The sequence below is a fragment of the Myotis davidii genome, unplaced genomic scaffold (assembly GCF_000327345.1).
Source record: "Myotis davidii unplaced genomic scaffold, ASM32734v1 scaffold83, whole genome shotgun sequence".
Lineage (NCBI taxonomy): Eukaryota > Metazoa > Chordata > Mammalia > Chiroptera > Vespertilionidae > Myotis > Myotis davidii.
The window spans coordinates 97554-115449 of NW_006294121.1; the positions used below are offsets into that span (position 1 = coordinate 97554).

General features: G+C 42.7%; 1 protein-coding gene across 1 annotated transcript in view; it reads left to right on the forward strand.

The window, feature by feature from the left end:
• The window catches only part of SMARCA2 (SWI/SNF related, matrix associated, actin dependent regulator of chromatin, subfamily a, member 2), a 185147-nt gene that overhangs the window by 29343 nt on the left and 137908 nt on the right, over positions 1–17896 (forward strand). The window contains exons 6-10 of the mRNA XM_015566893.1: positions 5–146; positions 6461–6587; positions 9023–9196; positions 10426–10599; positions 12665–12835. Of these exons, the coding sequence (XP_015422379.1) occupies positions 5–146; positions 6461–6587; positions 9023–9196; positions 10426–10599; positions 12665–12835 (788 nt within the window). The remainder of the gene's footprint in view (positions 1–4; positions 147–6460; positions 6588–9022; positions 9197–10425; positions 10600–12664; positions 12836–17896) is intronic.

Below are 17896 nucleotides of genomic sequence, written 5' to 3' on the forward strand. Positions count from 1 at the left end.
GCAGTGCCTGGGCCCTCGGTGCCGCAGCCCGCTCCCGGGCAGCCCTCGCCTATCCTGCAGCTGCAGCAGAAGCAGAGCCGGATCAGCCCCATTCAGAAACCGCAAGGCCTGGACCCCGTGGAGATTCTGCAGGAGCGGGAATATAGGTAATGCACCCCGGCCCTGGGGGGTTCTTGCGAGTCTCACCGAGCCTGGGGGTGGATGCAGTCTCCCAGGGCTTTCGTTGCTCCTCTCTGTGGTTGAGGGAAAGACCCAAGGATGATGGCAGAGGCCAAAACTCATGCGATGGGAATGATTTCAGCACAGTGGGGTGGGGAGGTGGTTGTGGCGGGGGGCTCTCTGATGGCTCTGGGTTGGCAGCTCTGTGATTTTCACTCATTTAATCAGGACACCTTTATCCACCCCTGTGAGTGGTCAGGCACTGTGTTAGGTGCTGGGGATGTGAACCTAAGTGGTTGTCTCACACAGATTATGGGGTGCCTGATCTAGTTTGCCAGCTTGTCCTTGATTGGTGACTGCAAGTTGGTCAGATGTTGAGTGTTTTGTGTTGGCCTGACCTTCATGATACTAAAGTACACTTTGGTAGGTATACTATATATTTCGTTTAAATTCATGCATTATTTAGGTGTATGCCTTTTTAGTGTATGTGCCACTGAAGCGAGCACTTGGTCTATGCCTTGGTCCAACGTTAGGAGTAAGCCCTATGTAAGTGCCTTCATATGGGGTCCTTTAAACTCTTCCTCCAGACACATAATTTTCACCTGATTTGGCACATTTATCTAAATCAGGAGTTGGCAAACCTTCTCGGTCAAGGTCCAGGTAGTAAATATTTTACACTTTGCAGGGCCGTATGATCTCTTTGACAACTACTCATCTCTGCCTTTGAGTGAGAAAGCAGCCCAGATGATAAGGGGCTGACTGTGTTCAAAAAAACTTTATTTACAAAAAGAGGGTATGGGCAGGATTGGCCCACAGGCCGTGGTTAGCCGACCCCTCGTGTACATGGTTAATGTTAACCAAAAGGGAGACCAGCAAGTACTGAGTCAAATGAAAGCAAAGCTCAGATCATGTTTCCGGAGTTAGCAGAAATCATGGTCGTCGCTTTCTAGCTGTGCTGCCTTGGTCTAGTTCCATCTCTTTCCTGCGACTTAATTTCCTCATTTGTTAAAAGAGGATCTTCGAGTATTTCTTGTGGGAGGAGATAAAATGACACAAAGACGTTTAATACATATTAGCTATTAGTATTATTTCCCCAAAATGATTTAATTGAACAGAAAATTAGAGTTTAAAAATTACAGAGAATGTTAGTAACAATGTAATAGGCTCCCTTTTCAAACATTACCTTAAACTTTATTGAAAAACGCATGATATATTCATTACTAGATTAAAATACTAAGCTATCAGCTTTGAGAGTTAGTTATCCTGAAAGAAACCACAGTAACTTGTCGTTAAATGTGTGCAGTTGTGTTTTTTTTGTTTGTTTTTTTATGAAGAGTGTAACTGTAGTCTCATTACTATTGCTAATCCTCAATTAAGAGCTTTTATGTTGCTGTTTCCAGCATTTCATGTATCCCTGGGGAGCTAGATGCTCATCATCTGTAGCTATTTCAGTGTTCATAGGCTGGTTTTGTTGGGTGAATAATTGCTGTGTATTATAAAGTCAAATATTAGCAAATATTTCCTGGACAGAAAAACTATATTTATATACAATCCTTTATGTTGCTATAAAAAATCAAAAGCAATTTTTAAAAGACAGTAAATGGGATAGAGAGTATCATTTACTCTAAAATTCTGACTTCCTAAGAGTGAACATTTTTTTCCCTACCCTGAAGGCACAAACCTACCAGTACCTTTGTTAAGTCATGTGAATTACCTTCATAACATCAGAGATACTCTCTGTATCTAGAATTGCATCTGTATTTTTTTTCTTTATTCAACCTGTGGTGTGTGTGTGTGTGTGTTTTACTGGCTTCTAATTTTTCTTTCATTTTCACCAGGATTTTAATTACAGACCTTTCTTGTACTGAGCTCATTTTTGCACCTTTTTTGGAAGTGATCTTAATAGGTGGAAGTGATCTTAATAGGTATCCAGCATTAAGAGTACTATTTAGCCTATTCCAATATTAGAAAAGCTTTTGTCCTTCACGCCTATAGTTATAAAAAAAATAATGTATCTGTCAGTATCTCTTAAACTATATGCCTTGTAGAGTGTGGTGGAATGGCTGTTTTTCATAGTATTATGACTTGACAAATGTCTCCTTGTTTGTGAGGCTGCATGGCTTTTGAAATGATTGATCTGGCAGCACTGGGTCCAAACAGTGGGAGGGGCCTTTGGACTGAGTTTCCCATGGCCATCCTGAGGGGCACAGGTTTGCACCTGCCACATCGCAGGGGCATGTTCTAGCTTCTTTATAGAACAACAGCTGGTTTCTGCCGATACAAAGATAAATTGTTCACCTGCCGAGATTAGTGAAATTTTTCTCTTAAAAAGGGTAGATTAAGACCCTTGGGCCCTTGTAAAGACGGCTTGGAGGCGTTTCCACTTGCCCCTCTTGGAGAGAATGGCCTGCTTAGCCTGTAGCATTGGTAACTGGAAGGGCCCAGTGTACTTGTACCTTCTGATCAAGGATTTGAGCAAGGTCTTAAAAAAATCCATTGTAGCCCTAGGCGGTTTCTCAGTGGTTAGAGCATCGGTTCTCAGACTGAGGGGTCCTGGGTTCGATTCCAGGCAAGGGAACGTACCTCGGTTGCAGGATCTCAGTTGTAGGACCTCGGTTGCAGGCTCAATCCCTGACCCTGGTCAGGTCCTTGGGAGGCAACCACTCAATATATCTCTCTCACATCAATGTTTCTCTCTCCCACTCTCTCTAAAAATCAATGGGGAAAAAAAATCCTTGGATGAGGATTAACAAACAAAAAATCTCTTTTACAATTTTATAAACTTTAGTGTGAGCAGAGTCATCTGTCAAAAATTCTTTAACAGATGTTCATTCCTTTGACCGTTATATATCACTTATCTTGTCTATGAAAATTGAAAGGAAATTGTCAGAATCTTAGATTTTTTTTAACGTTAAGTCCCTTGGCTGCTTTTCCTTGTTCATCATGCAAGGATTTTGACAAATTGGCCTTCTTTATTTAGTAATAGCATAAATAAGTGTGTGCATATGAATAGTTTGCCTCAGATCTGTACAAAGTCTCCAGTTAAAACAGTTTGCCCATTTGAATTGGAGCCTTTCTCTTTGAAAGGAACTTTATTGCTTTTCTCCGTAGTGAGTGTCAGAGAGATGTCCCAGTGCTTTTCGTCTGGGTGTCTTGTCTTTTGGGCACACTTCCTTTGCCCCAACAATATACCTAACTTCGGTTCCTCCACTGAGAGTTAGATGTTTGGGCAAAAGGGCTCCAGGCATTGTCACATTAGCATGTAAACTAATTCCACAAATGTTTGCATGGGAGATGGATTTCAGATTCGAAGGAAGAGCATTTCTGTGTTCTGTCAGCCCTCTGCTTATCAAGGCAGAATTTTGCTTCTGAAAGCAAAGATAGCCAGTGTTTTGAGGGTGTTTTTTTTTTTCCGTTTTGTCCTCCCTGGTATCCATTACAACCCTGAAAATTCCTGCTCAAAAATTACCAAGGGCCACATTATCAGCAGAGTTACAAAAAGTCGGTCTCCCTCCCTCGCTCTCTTCTTAAAAGTGTCACTCAGCTCCTTGCAGGAACAAAATGTACCAGTGTCATTTTCTGTTCAAATAACTCTCCTGCAGGAATCATAAACTTCTCCTCTGGACCTGAACAAAATATCTGTTGCCTTTAATGGAACTCTTTTTCTTGCCAGAACAGTCACCCTTCCTGATTTACTGTTCAATCTGTATGAAAAACTTGAGTGACCTAATTCTGCTTCAATTTTCTGAGCTCGTGAGGACACTAAATGAGCCTCCTGCAGTCAGGCAGTATTACGGCTGTTGTTGTTTCGACAAGTTGAGAATCCTGAATCTCTTTATCGGGCAACCTGCTGAATCCCATTGATAGGAAGATGAAATTGTCGGGAGAGAAGCATTATTTAAAATGAAGATTTCCATTAACAACTACCACCACCAAAAGACAACTTTTTCTGTGTTAAAGAAGCCCCTCCTGTACCTTGGCCCCCCACCCCCACCCCCCACATGCTGAATTGAATGCATATAATGTCACCCTCCCCTTCCCCTATACTTCTCACGTTTGTACTCTGTACTTCTTGTCTCCCTTTCATGAAAAAGAGATTCTTTTGTGCTGGGGAATCTGAGATTCACTGACAAGTGACTAGGTCCTTTGGAAAGGAGCAGGAAATCACCCACTGCAGTGCCCCAGTCCCCCAAGGCCGCATCCACCCCCAGTCCCCACCTCCCTTCTCCCCCCCTCCACTCCTCAGCTCCCACAGATCAGTGTGATTTAATCTCTACACTGTCGGTCCAGCTGTCCTAAGATTATTTATTTAGTTCTTCAGAAGATTAAAGGAAACACAGCTATTCCTTTAATTTAGCACCTGACCCACTTTGTCAAGAGAGTAAACCAGAACAGCAGGGGATGATTTGGGTTCTGGGCTTTTCAAATGCAAAAGGTCTGAAATGACTAGAACCAAGGAAGGAGAATACCCCATCATTGGCCCTCATCTCACCCCTTTATATTTAATTTTCCTTTTACTACAGCCTGATTACAAAAGGGAAATTGTTTCATTTAGTTACTTCCTTTAAATTATATATTTGAAAAAATCCACAAAAGGTTTTTCTCTTGATATCTTAATTGTTAAGATGCATCATCTGTTGCAGTATTTGGAGATTTGGGGCTATGTGGCTATTTAGGAAATTGATCTGGATACAATAAAGTAGGAATCTGTTATATTATTTTCAGTTAAATCAATGAAAAACAATGCATTTCCTTTATTACCATTAAAATTTTGAAAAAGAGGACATTTTACATTTTATTCCTCTACCAAGGCAAATAACGAAGTTGTTTTTTGTGGGGTTTTTTTTTTAAACAATCATTTTGATATTTGGACCATATGAAATCCTAAGATATTTTGCACATCTAAGTCACAGATTTTACTTCTTCATATTCATATATATATATATATATATATACACACACACACACCCACACACACATCATCGTAAAAGCTGATGAAACCATAATACTAATTTTTAACAGAATCTTAAATGATCAACGTTTATAGTAGAGATCCAGGAAAGTTCTCAGCTAGTCTATTTTAATTACCCTGTGGTGGTTCAGTGTCAGGAAAGGAGGTTCTGTCTAGAGACCTCCTTTATTAGCTCTGAAGTCAGCGTGTTTCTTCACATCGCCAGGCTTCTGTTTTCCCATCAGTAACAGCACCATTATACCTTGAGGGGGGTGTGTGTGTGTGTGTGTGTGAGAGAGAGAGAGAGAGAGAGAGAGAGAATGAATTAGATAAAATTGTGCATCAAATGTACTTAACGCAGTGCAGTTCATGTTAACTTAGTTTAGCTTACTGTCTTTTTTATTACTATTCTTTCTTTTGAAGTCTCTTCCAAGACGGTTTTGCCCCAAATTTTGGAGAAGATAGTTCCCAAAATAGATTTAAATGGCATATAATTATTTGCAAAAAAAAAAGAATCCAGGTGAACTCTAGAACCAGGCGTTTCTGTGAGTAACAGTCCTGGTATTCCAAATGAATGAAGAAAGTGGGATGTCTCCTATTTTCCCTCATGAGGAAATTACCTGCAATTATATTTTTGATAGTGTCTAAAGTGAGAATCCCCAGCAGTCCTTTTCTAGAAACTCCCAGTTTTTAAATGCTGTTTACTTTGCTAGTTGCTGCTGCCCCGAACCTGATTTTTAAAAACGCCTAAGTTGCCTTTTCTTTCCCCCAGCAAGCATTGCTCAGAGAGGAAGTGGCTGTGGTTGGAGGGCTCTCTCTGAATGTTTTGGGTTGGCCGATTTCTGTGGCCTCAGCATCTACAAGTGCTCCTGTTCTCTCAGCTTTAAAGCCGTCATCATCAGCATCTTGGCAAGGCGGGCAGACGGCCCCGTTGCCGTAGGACAGAACCCGAAGTTGGAAAGGAGACTTTCTGCCCGCCTGCCAGTGGCTGCCTGGGCTTTTTGGAGCAAGTCAGAGTTTCCTGCCTCTCACTTTCTCTCTCTGTTCAGAGCGAGCAGTGGCACTTGATGTTCCTCCTACATGTATCATGAGCCTTTTTTCCTGGGTGTTAGAGAAAGTTTATGTCCAAGACCAGAGCGTTAAGCAACATATAGCACCTGTCTGCATTAATGCAACGGTGGCTTTTCTCCGTTTAACATCAGAAAATCTGGTTGGGTGTCAGAAATCAGCCATGAGTGTCTGGGATAGGTTTTGCCATGAACTTGAACCTAGTATTACTGTTTGTCATTTAAGACTGAACTGTAATGTATATTTCCATCTCTCCCGCCCCTGTTTTACTATCTCCCTTAGGCTCCAGGCTCGCATAGCTCACAGGATACAAGAACTGGAAAACCTGCCTGGCTCTTTGCCACCGGATTTACGAACCAAAGCAACCGTGGAACTGAAAGCACTTCGGTTACTCAATTTCCAACGTCAGGTATTACCTTTTCCCCAGCAAATCTGAGGCGGAAGAAATGAATGTAATTGTTGGAGATCGGCGTGTTTCCTTAAGTCTCTTCAATATTGTTATAAAGATAGAAACTTAGTAACATCGTGTATCTTTCAGACCAGCAGCAAGAGCTAAAAGCACTGAAGACAAACTGCTTATTATTCTGTTTTTCTCGCCTGTGTATCAGATACATTTTTTCCCACCTGCAGGATGGTTTACAAAGTCAGAGTTATGGTGGTTTGTTATCGTGGACGAAACCTTGAGAACAAATGAGATAGCTCGTATTTGCCCTTATGACTCCCAAGAAAAACAATCACGTGGTAGATGAGAGCTTCTTTGTAAGCACCAATGTATAATCCTAGCATGACCGGGAACATATTTAACAAAGACAATCGCCACTCTGCTATTAATAGTCCAGCATTTATAGAAATACATAAACCTGTGTCTTGTAACTTGATTATTCACCACAACACAAGTTTGATGCATTTGATCCTGTCAGACCTAGGCACTGAGTAACCAATGAGTTATTACCTATTGTTCCTGCTATGGTTCATAGTAGTCACTGATTAATAAACACTGGCATAATGATCCGCTTTAGAATTGCCAAATCAGTAGGACACCAGTGGAATGACATAGAGCTGATTTTCACTTTGGTGAGTTTTGTCTTAAGGACCCTGTCTGCAGGTCTTCTGGTCTGCAGGCTGCCTCATTTAGCCAAACGGGAAAAGGGGCACTTTCCTATCAGTCAGATGGGTTTGCTTGGTTAAGGCCCTAGGGCAGTGATGGCGAACCTATGACACGCGTGTCAGAGGTGACACGCAAACTCATTTTTTTGGTTGATTTTTCTTTGTTAAATGGCATTTAAATATATAAAATAAATATCAAAAATATAAATCTTTGTTTTACTATGGTTGCAAATATCAAAAAATTTCTATATGTGACATGGCACCGGAGTTAAGTTAGGGTTTTTCAAAATGCTGGCAAGCCGAGCTCAAAAGGTTCACCATCACTATCCTAGGGCATGCAAAATGAGTTACTAATGAATGAAAGTGAATTGCATGACTTGATCTATTGGAGGATGTGATTAAAATCACAAGGCCACCTCACTTGCTATTGTCATATGACCTTGGGAGTACATTTGCCTGATCTATAATAATAAAAGGGTAATATGCTAATAGACTGGACATCTTCCAGATGTCATTCCGGACATCCTTCCTGACAAAGCTGGGGCTGGAGGGAAGCCAGCCCGGGTCCCTGGTGCCTACGGGTGGCCCCGAGGGAAGCCAGTCAGGGTCCCGGATGCCAGAGGGAAGCCAGTGCTGGCAGCTGGGGGAAGGAAGGCCTACTCTTGCATGAAAATTCGTGCATTGGGCCTCTAGTTGGTTATAATATCATCAAGGGGCATCAGTGTGGCTGGGTGCTGCTTGGTCATAGGTTTGTGAGAGTAGATTAGAACTTAAAAAAAATTTTTTTTAGAAATTAAAAAAAAAAGCAAAGAGAGAAAACGTCTCTGAGTTCCATTTTCTTCCTTCTTATAGGTGACTTCATAAAATGCATTGATGAAGTGTTTGATAAGATGTTGTTTAAAAAATATTACCGAAGTATATTTTTAGGAATAACATTATATTCAAATTAGCTTCACGATGCTAGACTCTTATTAGTCTCTGATTTTTGCTTGATATTACTGAAAAATTCTATTATCTAAGAAGTTTCCCAATGAAATGAGCTGTAATTCATGCTGATTTCAGATTCAATTGAATTATTATTTTGATGTATATTTTCAATTTCCACCCTCTATCACCACATAACATACAAAATGGATAAGTTATTATACTTATGATCACCTAAGAAAAGTTCGTGATATAGTTTAAACTTTGAATATCTTTCAAAGAATATCATTGTGAGAATTGGGAAGAAGCCCAAACTTGTATCTCTTGTCTTTTAGGTGAGACTATGAATTAACACTGTTTGAGTATCTGCTGCCATTGTCCATGAGCAGGAAGTAATCCTTCTGTTCATTTTGCAGAGCATCGTTAAAGTTAATCTTTTTAAAAACGAGGAGCCCGTTAGTATGGCATTTAAGACAAAGTAAAAAAAAATTAAATCTTATTAACTAATTAGTATCATTGGAATAATTAAATAGGATGAATAACTTTATTTAAAATATCTATTTTTTTAATGTTGTGATGCTATTATTGCTTCTTTTCTTGAATTATTTGTAAAGAAAAGCTATGCCATCTTAAAAAGCCATGCCACATAAATTTGGCATGATTTAGTCCCTTTATTTACTAAAAAGGCCAAGTGTGAGTGAGAAACCTGTAGAAACCCCCTTCTGCCCCACTCAGGGGAAACGAGAGAAGGAGAACTCGGTCAGGGGTCTGGCCACTGCACAGGGAGCCTCTCTAACTGCTTTCCTCCCGCAGCTGAGGCAGGAGGTGGTGGCCTGCATGCGGCGGGACACGACCCTCGAGACGGCCCTGAACTCCAAAGCTTACAAGCGGAGCAAGCGCCAGACCCTGAGGGAAGCCCGCATGACGGAGAAGCTGGAGAAGCAGCAGAAGATCGAGCAGGAGCGGAAGCGCCGGCAGAAGCACCAGGTACCACGGCCTGGCTCTGCCTGTCCTCGTGTTTACAGACACGTCCAACTCAGTAACCGGCTGGAGCAGAAGGGCTGGAAACGTGCGTGGTGGGCGGAGGGGGCATCACAGAGCAGAGAAGTCCCTTGGAGCTTACATAGTCTCCATTGTGTAGTCGGGGACACTTAGGCCAGGTGACTTGGGCTTTCTTTGTTCCAATCAGGTGTCACCTTCCTATTCCCCTGGAAAGCTGCAGTCTGGGTGGGATTCCCACAGCAAAATCCTGGGGAACTTGGAAAGAAGAAAGCAAAGAGTTATTTTTAATATCAGACAAATATGGTGTCCAGGGCTCTGTGATGGGCCCAGTTGGAGGTTTTATAGGGGCAGATATTTAGAAACATTCCTTTCTAGGGGTTTGGAAATATTTTGATGTCGGATTTGATTTCCTAAGCCTATCTATAATTTATTTGTCTTTTTGTGCTCAGTTTAGTGCCTATCCTAGGTTCGTTTTAAAAAAATGTCAGAGTTAGTGTACATAAGGATACACTCCCCTCCCCCATTATTTAAAAAATATGTACCAATTACTTACGGAGCTTTAGCTTCCTATAAAATCTTGAGTCACAATTCTAAGATAGTTAAATTTTTTTTATTGCTTTTTTTAGGGCGAGAGAGAAACATTGTTTTGTTCCACCTATTTATGCATTCATTGGTTGCTTCTTGCATGTACACTGACCGGGGATCAAAACCTGCAACCTTGGGAGTATCAGGCCTAGCTGCTCTGCTGGGACTCTAAGAGATTCAGAGCAGAGGAAACATTACTTTTATAACATAATTCTCACTGGATACACCCATGTCCCTTAGGTTTATTTGAGAACGATTGGCTTTTAATTTTATCATTTTCATTTTTCAGGTTCCTCTCCTTTTTCTTTTTATCCTCTCCATTTTTTATCTTTCCATTTTCATGCGGTCACACCCTCAAAGCTTCAGAGACCACTCTTCCACAGGCTGGCACGAAAATAAACTTTGAGAGGTCATCTCTCCCACCAGCCGGGTAGTTCGCGCTCAGCTATGGAGACACACACCAGGGCCCCGATCCCAGAATAGTCCCAGGTTTCTGATCTTTGTTGTTGTGAAATGCACGTGAAATGCACACTGAGCGTTTTTTTCCTGGAGTGGGCTGGGCTGAAACCTCCAGGGCCTTGGGAAATGGATTTTCAGTATTCTTTTCTACTCCCCTTGGGATCCTTCAGGAATACCTGAACAGCATTTTGCAACATGCGAAAGATTTCAAGGAGTACCATCGTTCTGTGGCCGGGAAGATCCAGAAGCTTTCCAAAGCGGTGGCAACGTGGCACGCCAACACCGAGAGGGAGCAGAAGAAAGAGACGGAGCGGATCGAGAAGGAGAGGATGCGCAGACTGATGGTGAGGAGCCCGGGAAATGCCCGCTCGCATCCTGTACTGGGAGTGTTAAACATGCCCTAGTAGAAGGAGAAAGGAGAAGCTGCTGACCAAATGTATGACCATGTTCCCTTAACTTGATGCGGATGGAGCTCAAACAGCCTCTTTCCTGGACAATGCACATCACACATCTTGGGTTACAGCTGGTCCATATAGTTTTCCCATGTCCTAGGATGGCATTGCTGCTCAGATTTAGCTTCTCACGTAAAGGAAGGTACTGTATCTCTTGGGAGTTTTGATAACCAGATCTGGAAGGCTGGAAATGGCAGTTCTTTTTAAAATACTGCCTCTTTGAGACTAATGGCACACGTTGTTTTGAATGAATAGTTCATTACGTTGTGTCTTGGAACCTGATGTCTTTTTTTTATGGCAGAAATTTTTCTCTAACAATGCAAAAAGTGATTGTTTCGTTAATTTGGAAATGTTGCTTTTTGTTTATAGCAGCGGGAGGGTATTGTCAGAGGTTAGTCAGGAGTTATTATTTTTGCACTGTTATTTTTCAGTGAATGTATATCACAGAAGAGATTGATTGATTTCATTGGTCGGCATTTTTTTTTCTTTTTGTAATCGGACCTCATACAACACTGTGGGTTTTACACAAGTGTGTGTGATCTGGAGTGCTAGGAGACCTGCAGGTTCTGTCTGGGACATAGCTCCCGAGTCCTGCATGAAGAGAAAGTTATGAACCTCACCCTATAATTATGTCCTGGGGGAATTCCAAGTGACAGTGTCTTTCTTCCTCGTTGATATTAAGGTTTGCATTTTGTTTTCATTGATTTTGGGGGTCCCAGAGAGTAAACACCATATTTTAAAATAGGTCCTACTAAATCTTGCCATCTTCTCCCGCCTTCCTCTCCTTTTGGGGGGAAGAAGAAGACTGCCCAAGAAATGTCTCATTAGCGCGGGAGACTGTTTCAGAGGAATCTGAGCAGTCGGCAGTCAGATTTGTCTGATTCAACCGACGTGAAGCTGTATTAGCACTTCAGTAACAGATTGGTTTGACACTAATGATTAGGCATTTGCAAATCATTAATTTTTGCAATTAAATGATGGAATATACAGATAACAGAGAAACTGAAGTTTTCTATCACTCTTTCTTCAAGTGAGATCAACCATAACGAAAAGCAATTAGAGTTCTAATAGCATTTGAGGTTCGTGCTTATCCACGGGGCCGACAGCAGCAAGACTGAGGGGTGAGCCTGCTGTCACACGGGCACAGGCTGGAGCGACACCCCTGAGGAAGGCACTGGGCCCTTCTGTAATGCAGCCGCCTCCTGAGGCGTTTGCGGCCTGTTCTCTCTATCCTGTGTCACAAGAGGAAAATATTTTTCAGGTTTCCTTTTATTGGGACATAAACAAAAGATTTCTCCTGAAATGGCGCAGAGTATATCAGAGCTTTTACCCCATTTAACCTCATAATGTGGCTGAATGGGAGGTGGAGGTGGGAATTACTGCATCTGTGTTATTGTTGGGTAGTATCAGACGTCAGGTAGTAGCTGACTTGTCCCCAGTCACGTAGGCCCAAAGGACAGTGCCAGTTATGACAAAAATCCCCCAAATTTGACCTCCCCTATCAACCACAATGTGTGTAATGCTTTTACGTATAAGAAGTTATTTGTTCAGTGCCCATTTGATTATTTTGCCTTTAGAAATACTCATTCTCTCCACTTTTGATCGTATTTGAAAATTTCCCACATACAAAGTTAAGAATAAACTTGAGATGGTGAATTGTCTGATTTTAACATTTTTGTGCTGTTAAAGAAACACAGAACCAAGAGCCGACGCAGCGTGCTCCATCACACCACATAAATACTGCGGCCCTGTGTCCTGACTTGGCCGCGAACCCCGGTGTCCCGGGATGTAGGCATCGCTCTCCCCTGTGTGTGCCCGGTCCCCTGTGTGTGGGAACCCTTGCAGCCTGGAGCATTCGCTCTGCTGCACTCACCACTGGAGTTCAGACTGCCAGGGGGAGGGGAAAAAGCATCTGCAAACTGTCATCAGGCTCTGATCTGGCTTCTTTCCTTAACAGGCTGAAGATGAAGAGGGCTACCGAAAACTGATTGATCAAAAGAAAGACAGGCGCTTAGCTTACCTTTTACAGCAGACCGATGAGTATGTGGCCAACCTCACCAACCTGGTCTGGGAGCACAAGCAAGCCCAGGCGGCCAAGGAGAAGAAGAAGAGGAGGAGGAGGAAGAAGGTGAGTACCCACTGGAGGGACCAGTTCCACGCATGTATTGCTCTTTAATATATACACTTACCACACGAAGAAGAGGTTTAGATCACTGGGTTGCAGAAATTGCTCCTATAAATGGGTATGGTGTGAAAGAGTTGATCAGGCATACTAGAAATTGGAGATGAGGGTGTAATGGGTAGGAGTTATTAAACTGTAACAATGTGGTTCATATGCCCATTGTTTCACACAGTATTTAAAAACTAAATACACATCATGTTCAGTAAGAAGAGAGAAAACACAGGCACAATGAACTGTTTTCCTAATTGTGATGTCGTGCGGCAGTGTGCTCAGCTAAGAAACTAAAGTGAAAAGTTAGGAGAAATTGCAGTGTACAGATTGAAAGAAACCATAGAAAGACATAAGAGATAGCTTTGGGATACTTTTGGAACACATTTCAGCCTGTTTATTTGGACAGCCAGCAATGCCAGAATTGTTCATTTAGATCAGCAGCCCTGTGTCCCACTCAGGGAAGTGTGCAGGTCAGGGTTTCAAGTGATGTTGGAAAACAAGACTCTTAGGTAAAATATGTCCTAATGGTCATGAGAAGTGAAAGGTAAGATATAGAATTTCTGCTCTACAGATACTACATCCCAACTCAAGGGCAACATGCTAGTGTAGGCCTGCAATATAGCTCTTCTCTGAGGCTTAAGTAGTCTGCAAACAGCTCTTGGTTGATGTTTTGTTTCCATGGTAAATTCTAATTGGCCCGGATACAAGCAGGATGTCTTCCTCAGAATTGGGAAGATTGAGGAGGGGTAGCATTTAATTGTTTATTCTCTGCACTGAATAATTGAGCAAAATATTTTTCCAAAAATAATTAATTTCATGGCTCCTGAATTCTCATACCTGTTTGTTAATGAAGGAGGGGCATGCATGATTGAGAAGGTGCCTGCTTGCTCCTGATCCCTGTAGTAGAAGATAGCTTCCCTTCTGGTGAAGATGCATGAGGGGTGTCTCAGGGCTTGGGTTTAGATGTTTCTGTGGTGAGGAATACCTCATTTTCTTGTCAAGGTAGCATTATAGACTTTGCAAAATTGCAGCTCCAAATATTTAACTTAAAAAGACACTTTCAGAGTTAGTGAAGAGCACACAGGCAAACAGATACAATTCTGTAATACTAGGGCCCCAGTGCACAAATTCGTGCACCTTGAACTGTGGGCTGCGGTGGGCACAGGGGTGGGTCTCGGCCCATCCTCCGTGCCCCTGCCCGGCCCCTCCTTCTGTGGTCCCCGGTTCCCTGTCTGCCAGCAGCCCCACTCCCGCTGCTGCCACTCCCATGCCCTGACAGCGCCAGCCCCGCTCGCACCCACTGACAGGCACGGAGCGATTAGGGCTGGCGCCAGCAGCGGGTGCAAGTGGGCCAGCGCTGTCAGCAGTTGCGAGCGGCGGCTGCTGCCCCAAATGCCCCTCAGGAGCGTGGGGAGGTGAAGAAGTCTTCAGGGGTGATCGGGGCTGGCAGCAGGTGCAAGCGGGGCCAGTGCCAGCAGTGGGTGTGAACGATGGCTCCAGCGCCGAAAGCAGGTGCGGGAAGCGGCTGTCAGCCCAATCGCCCCTCAGGAGCAGAGGGAGGTGGAGAAGCCCCGAGGGGCGATCGGGACCAGCCGCCACTGGCACCCACTGATGGTGCTGGGTGATCGGGGCGGCAGCAGGTGCGAGCAGGGCTGGCACCCGTAGCAGGTGTGAGTCCTGGGTGCGACTGCTGGAGCAAAGAATTTTCAGTAACCACCAGAGGCTCACCTGCTTTGGTCCGGTGCCCCTGCTCACCTGCTCCACCATCCCACCATGGCCAACGCCCTCCATGTTCCACATTCTGCTGCCTGCTGCCGATGCCCGCCGTGTTCCGCACACACTTGCCCCCTGCTGGTCAGTGCACGTCATAGCAACCAGTTGTTCGGTTGTTCCACCGTTTGATCTATTTGCATATTAGCCTTTATTAGCCTTTTATTGTATAGGATTCCATAAGTGGACCCCATGAAATGGCAGCTGTAGTTTTTCTGAATTTAGTCATGGATTTTGCAGAGATTGTCACAGAAAGGTCACTGTTAGCATTTTTAATATTAATGTTTGTATTCTACATTTCTTTGTGATTAAAAACTAATGGCCCAATTCTGGCTTGAAATTAATAGATTCCTGCCATAGTGGTAGATCATTATATCATTGTAGAAAGATACATAGTTGAGTGATAATGATTATGGCTTTATTTTTGTGTTAATCTATACAGAGCATGAACCTGTCATATTTTTCATTTCACGACTCTGATGATCTCTAGGTTGGCTCTCTACCTCCAAACTCTTGCCTTCCAGTTTGCTAGTAGCACTTATTCTCTTTCCTGCATTTGCTCAATGACTGTTACCTGAACACTTACTATGGTGGAGATGCAGTGTGTTGGATGCTGGGAGAAGGAGAATGTAATGGTGAAGATAGCACTCTTGCCCTCTCAATTTAATCAGAGAGAGAGAAAGAGACAGACAGACAGACATTAATCAAATATGCATCTAAATATATAATTATAATCTGAGGTGAATGAGGTGAAGGAATAATGCCAGTCAACAATTTCCTGATTTCCTGGCAAATGAATAATAATAGCCAAGCACTGCAGCCTGCCTTGTGCTATCTCGGGCACCTCCCATTGATGATCTCACATGGTTGAAGATGCAAACTTACCCTTGATGAACAGCCCTTACCTCTTCGCTGCCGTGCTATCAGGATGCCTTGCATTTGGGCCCTCTCTGCTCTCAGCGGAACTAAGGATCACCTTCCTGGGCCATCTTGCTGGCAGAAATGGGATAAAGCTGTATCTTTCACGGGGCTTTGAGACTGAGTTTAGAGTGAGTTACCCAATTCCAGATGCACCTCTACCAGTGCAGAGAAAGCGCGTGCTTTCAGAAGCCGATGGTTGGACACTTGGTATGACCTGTGGTTCTTTCCTCCACTAGAGTGAAGGATTGAGAGTTACTTGTTGCAGTTTCTCTGGCTGGAAGGAAACTGCATTTGGAAGCTTAAAAATTCTGTGCTGTCCCTTTCAGCATTTTCCCATAGGACTGACATGCTGAACCTTACTGCATTTTTTTAATTAGGAAAGGCATCAATAAATCTTTGCTTTGAGGAAACCCTTTCTGACCCAGTGAACTAATAGCATCGAGCTGGTAGCAGCATTTGTAAGAACTTCAAGAGCTGTGCTATTAAAGTTGAGTATGATTGACCTTGTAAGGTAATTGGAAAAGGGTTACTTTTTGCTTTGTGTTAAACTCAGTGTATAATTTTTTAAAATAGCCCCCGTGTAACAGAAAAAACCTTTGTTTTTCCCCATTAGGAGTATATTGTGTTTACTTGTTGTTAGTGAATAATAGAGTGGGGTTCCTTTAACCTGCCATGACCTTGTTTAATTTCCTCTTCTCACTGTTAGAGCCATTTCTATGAAGTACGTATTTATAAATTATTCTGAAACTTCTCCTTCTAAACCTGGTCTTCCATTAATACCCTTGAAATGGAAGAAAAAGAAGTAAACTGTATATATCTGCTTAAGAGTTAGAGGAGGAATAATTGTTAAAGCATTGAAATACCTCTGCAAGGGGGCAGGATGAAGGCACTGTTACGTGCACTTAGCGGGACCTTGAGGCTTCTGACCTTTGCCATGCCTATTCTCTAACATCTACTGAGTGACTGACAACAGGATAAAAGCGGGGAGGGGCTAGATGAAGCCACAGGGGTTTATACAAACATAGGATTGAACAGGCTAATTCAGAAAATTGGACCGCTCTCCAAATCATGTTAGCACACAATCTTTTAAATCCATAACTGCATAAGAAAACATATCAGACCAATTTGTTCTTATTCCTTACTGGGTATTTCATTAAAAGATCTGTTTTCTAGTACTTCAGTCTCTCGATCTATCAGAAGGTGATTGATTGGTTAGGATTGAATGGGAAAGTTTCTCTAAAGAATTTTCTGTGTTTCCTGGCACATTGTAAGTACTCAGTAAATCTTAGCTATTTTATCAAGCCATTTTGTGGTAAATGTAGGATCATGGTTACTGAAATGTAGTTGTAGGGTTTTGAAAAGAAAATCTTTCCCCCCTTTACTGTATATTCTCTGTGATGTTGAGTAAATAGCCACCATTTTTTTTTTCTGGTCAAGGATCAATCAAATATTGCCTTTTTGGGTAATGACAGGTTCTTACACTAGTGAGGCCTACAGTGAGAAAGGGGATTTATTAATTTGGGTGAATCCTGCTTATCCCTCCCCAGCTTCTGCAAAGAGAATTTGTAATTATGTGGCCTCTGATTTAGAGTAGTTTTTGGTGACAATAAGGCATTTCTTGCAAGGTTTTAGGATGTATTTTTCCTTAAGCTGTGGTTAGGAGTCTATGCCACCTGTGACCTGAACCTCCTGCTTAAAAGTCTAGGCATTCTTTAGAGTTCAGCTTCCCGAGCTGTGGACTTCAGGCTAGAAATAAATATTTAATTCTGTCTTTCAAATCTTTCAATGGGCCCTGCAGGCGTGGCTCAGTGGTTGAGTGTCAACCTGTGAACCAGGAGGTTGCAATTCGATTCCCGGTCAGGGCACATGCCCGGGTTGCGGGCTTGATTCCGGGTGAGCGTGCAGGAGGCAGCTAATCAATGATTCTCTCTCATCATTGATGTTTCTGTCTCTCTCCCTCTCCCTTCCTCTCTGAAATCAATAAAACTATTTTAAAAAAATCTTTCAATGGGGTGTATACTAGCAGAACTATGTCCTTGTTACTTATTTGTGACATTTCTTGAAGCCCACAACGCTAACAGGAACGCCTCAGAGAATCCGTGGGGGACAGAACTCTGGGCCAGATCATTCTCGTTGTGTGTGGTGTTTCCCTTTCTTTCTGAAACTTCTTTTTCCTCTCTCTTTCTTTCATCAACCACAATCATAAGTAAAATCAGGACCGGTATGTTTTGGAGGGGGAACCTTTCCAGCTATATATTTTATATTATCAATTTCAGAGAGGAAGGGAGAGGGAGAGCAAGAGATAGAAACATCAATGGCGAGAGA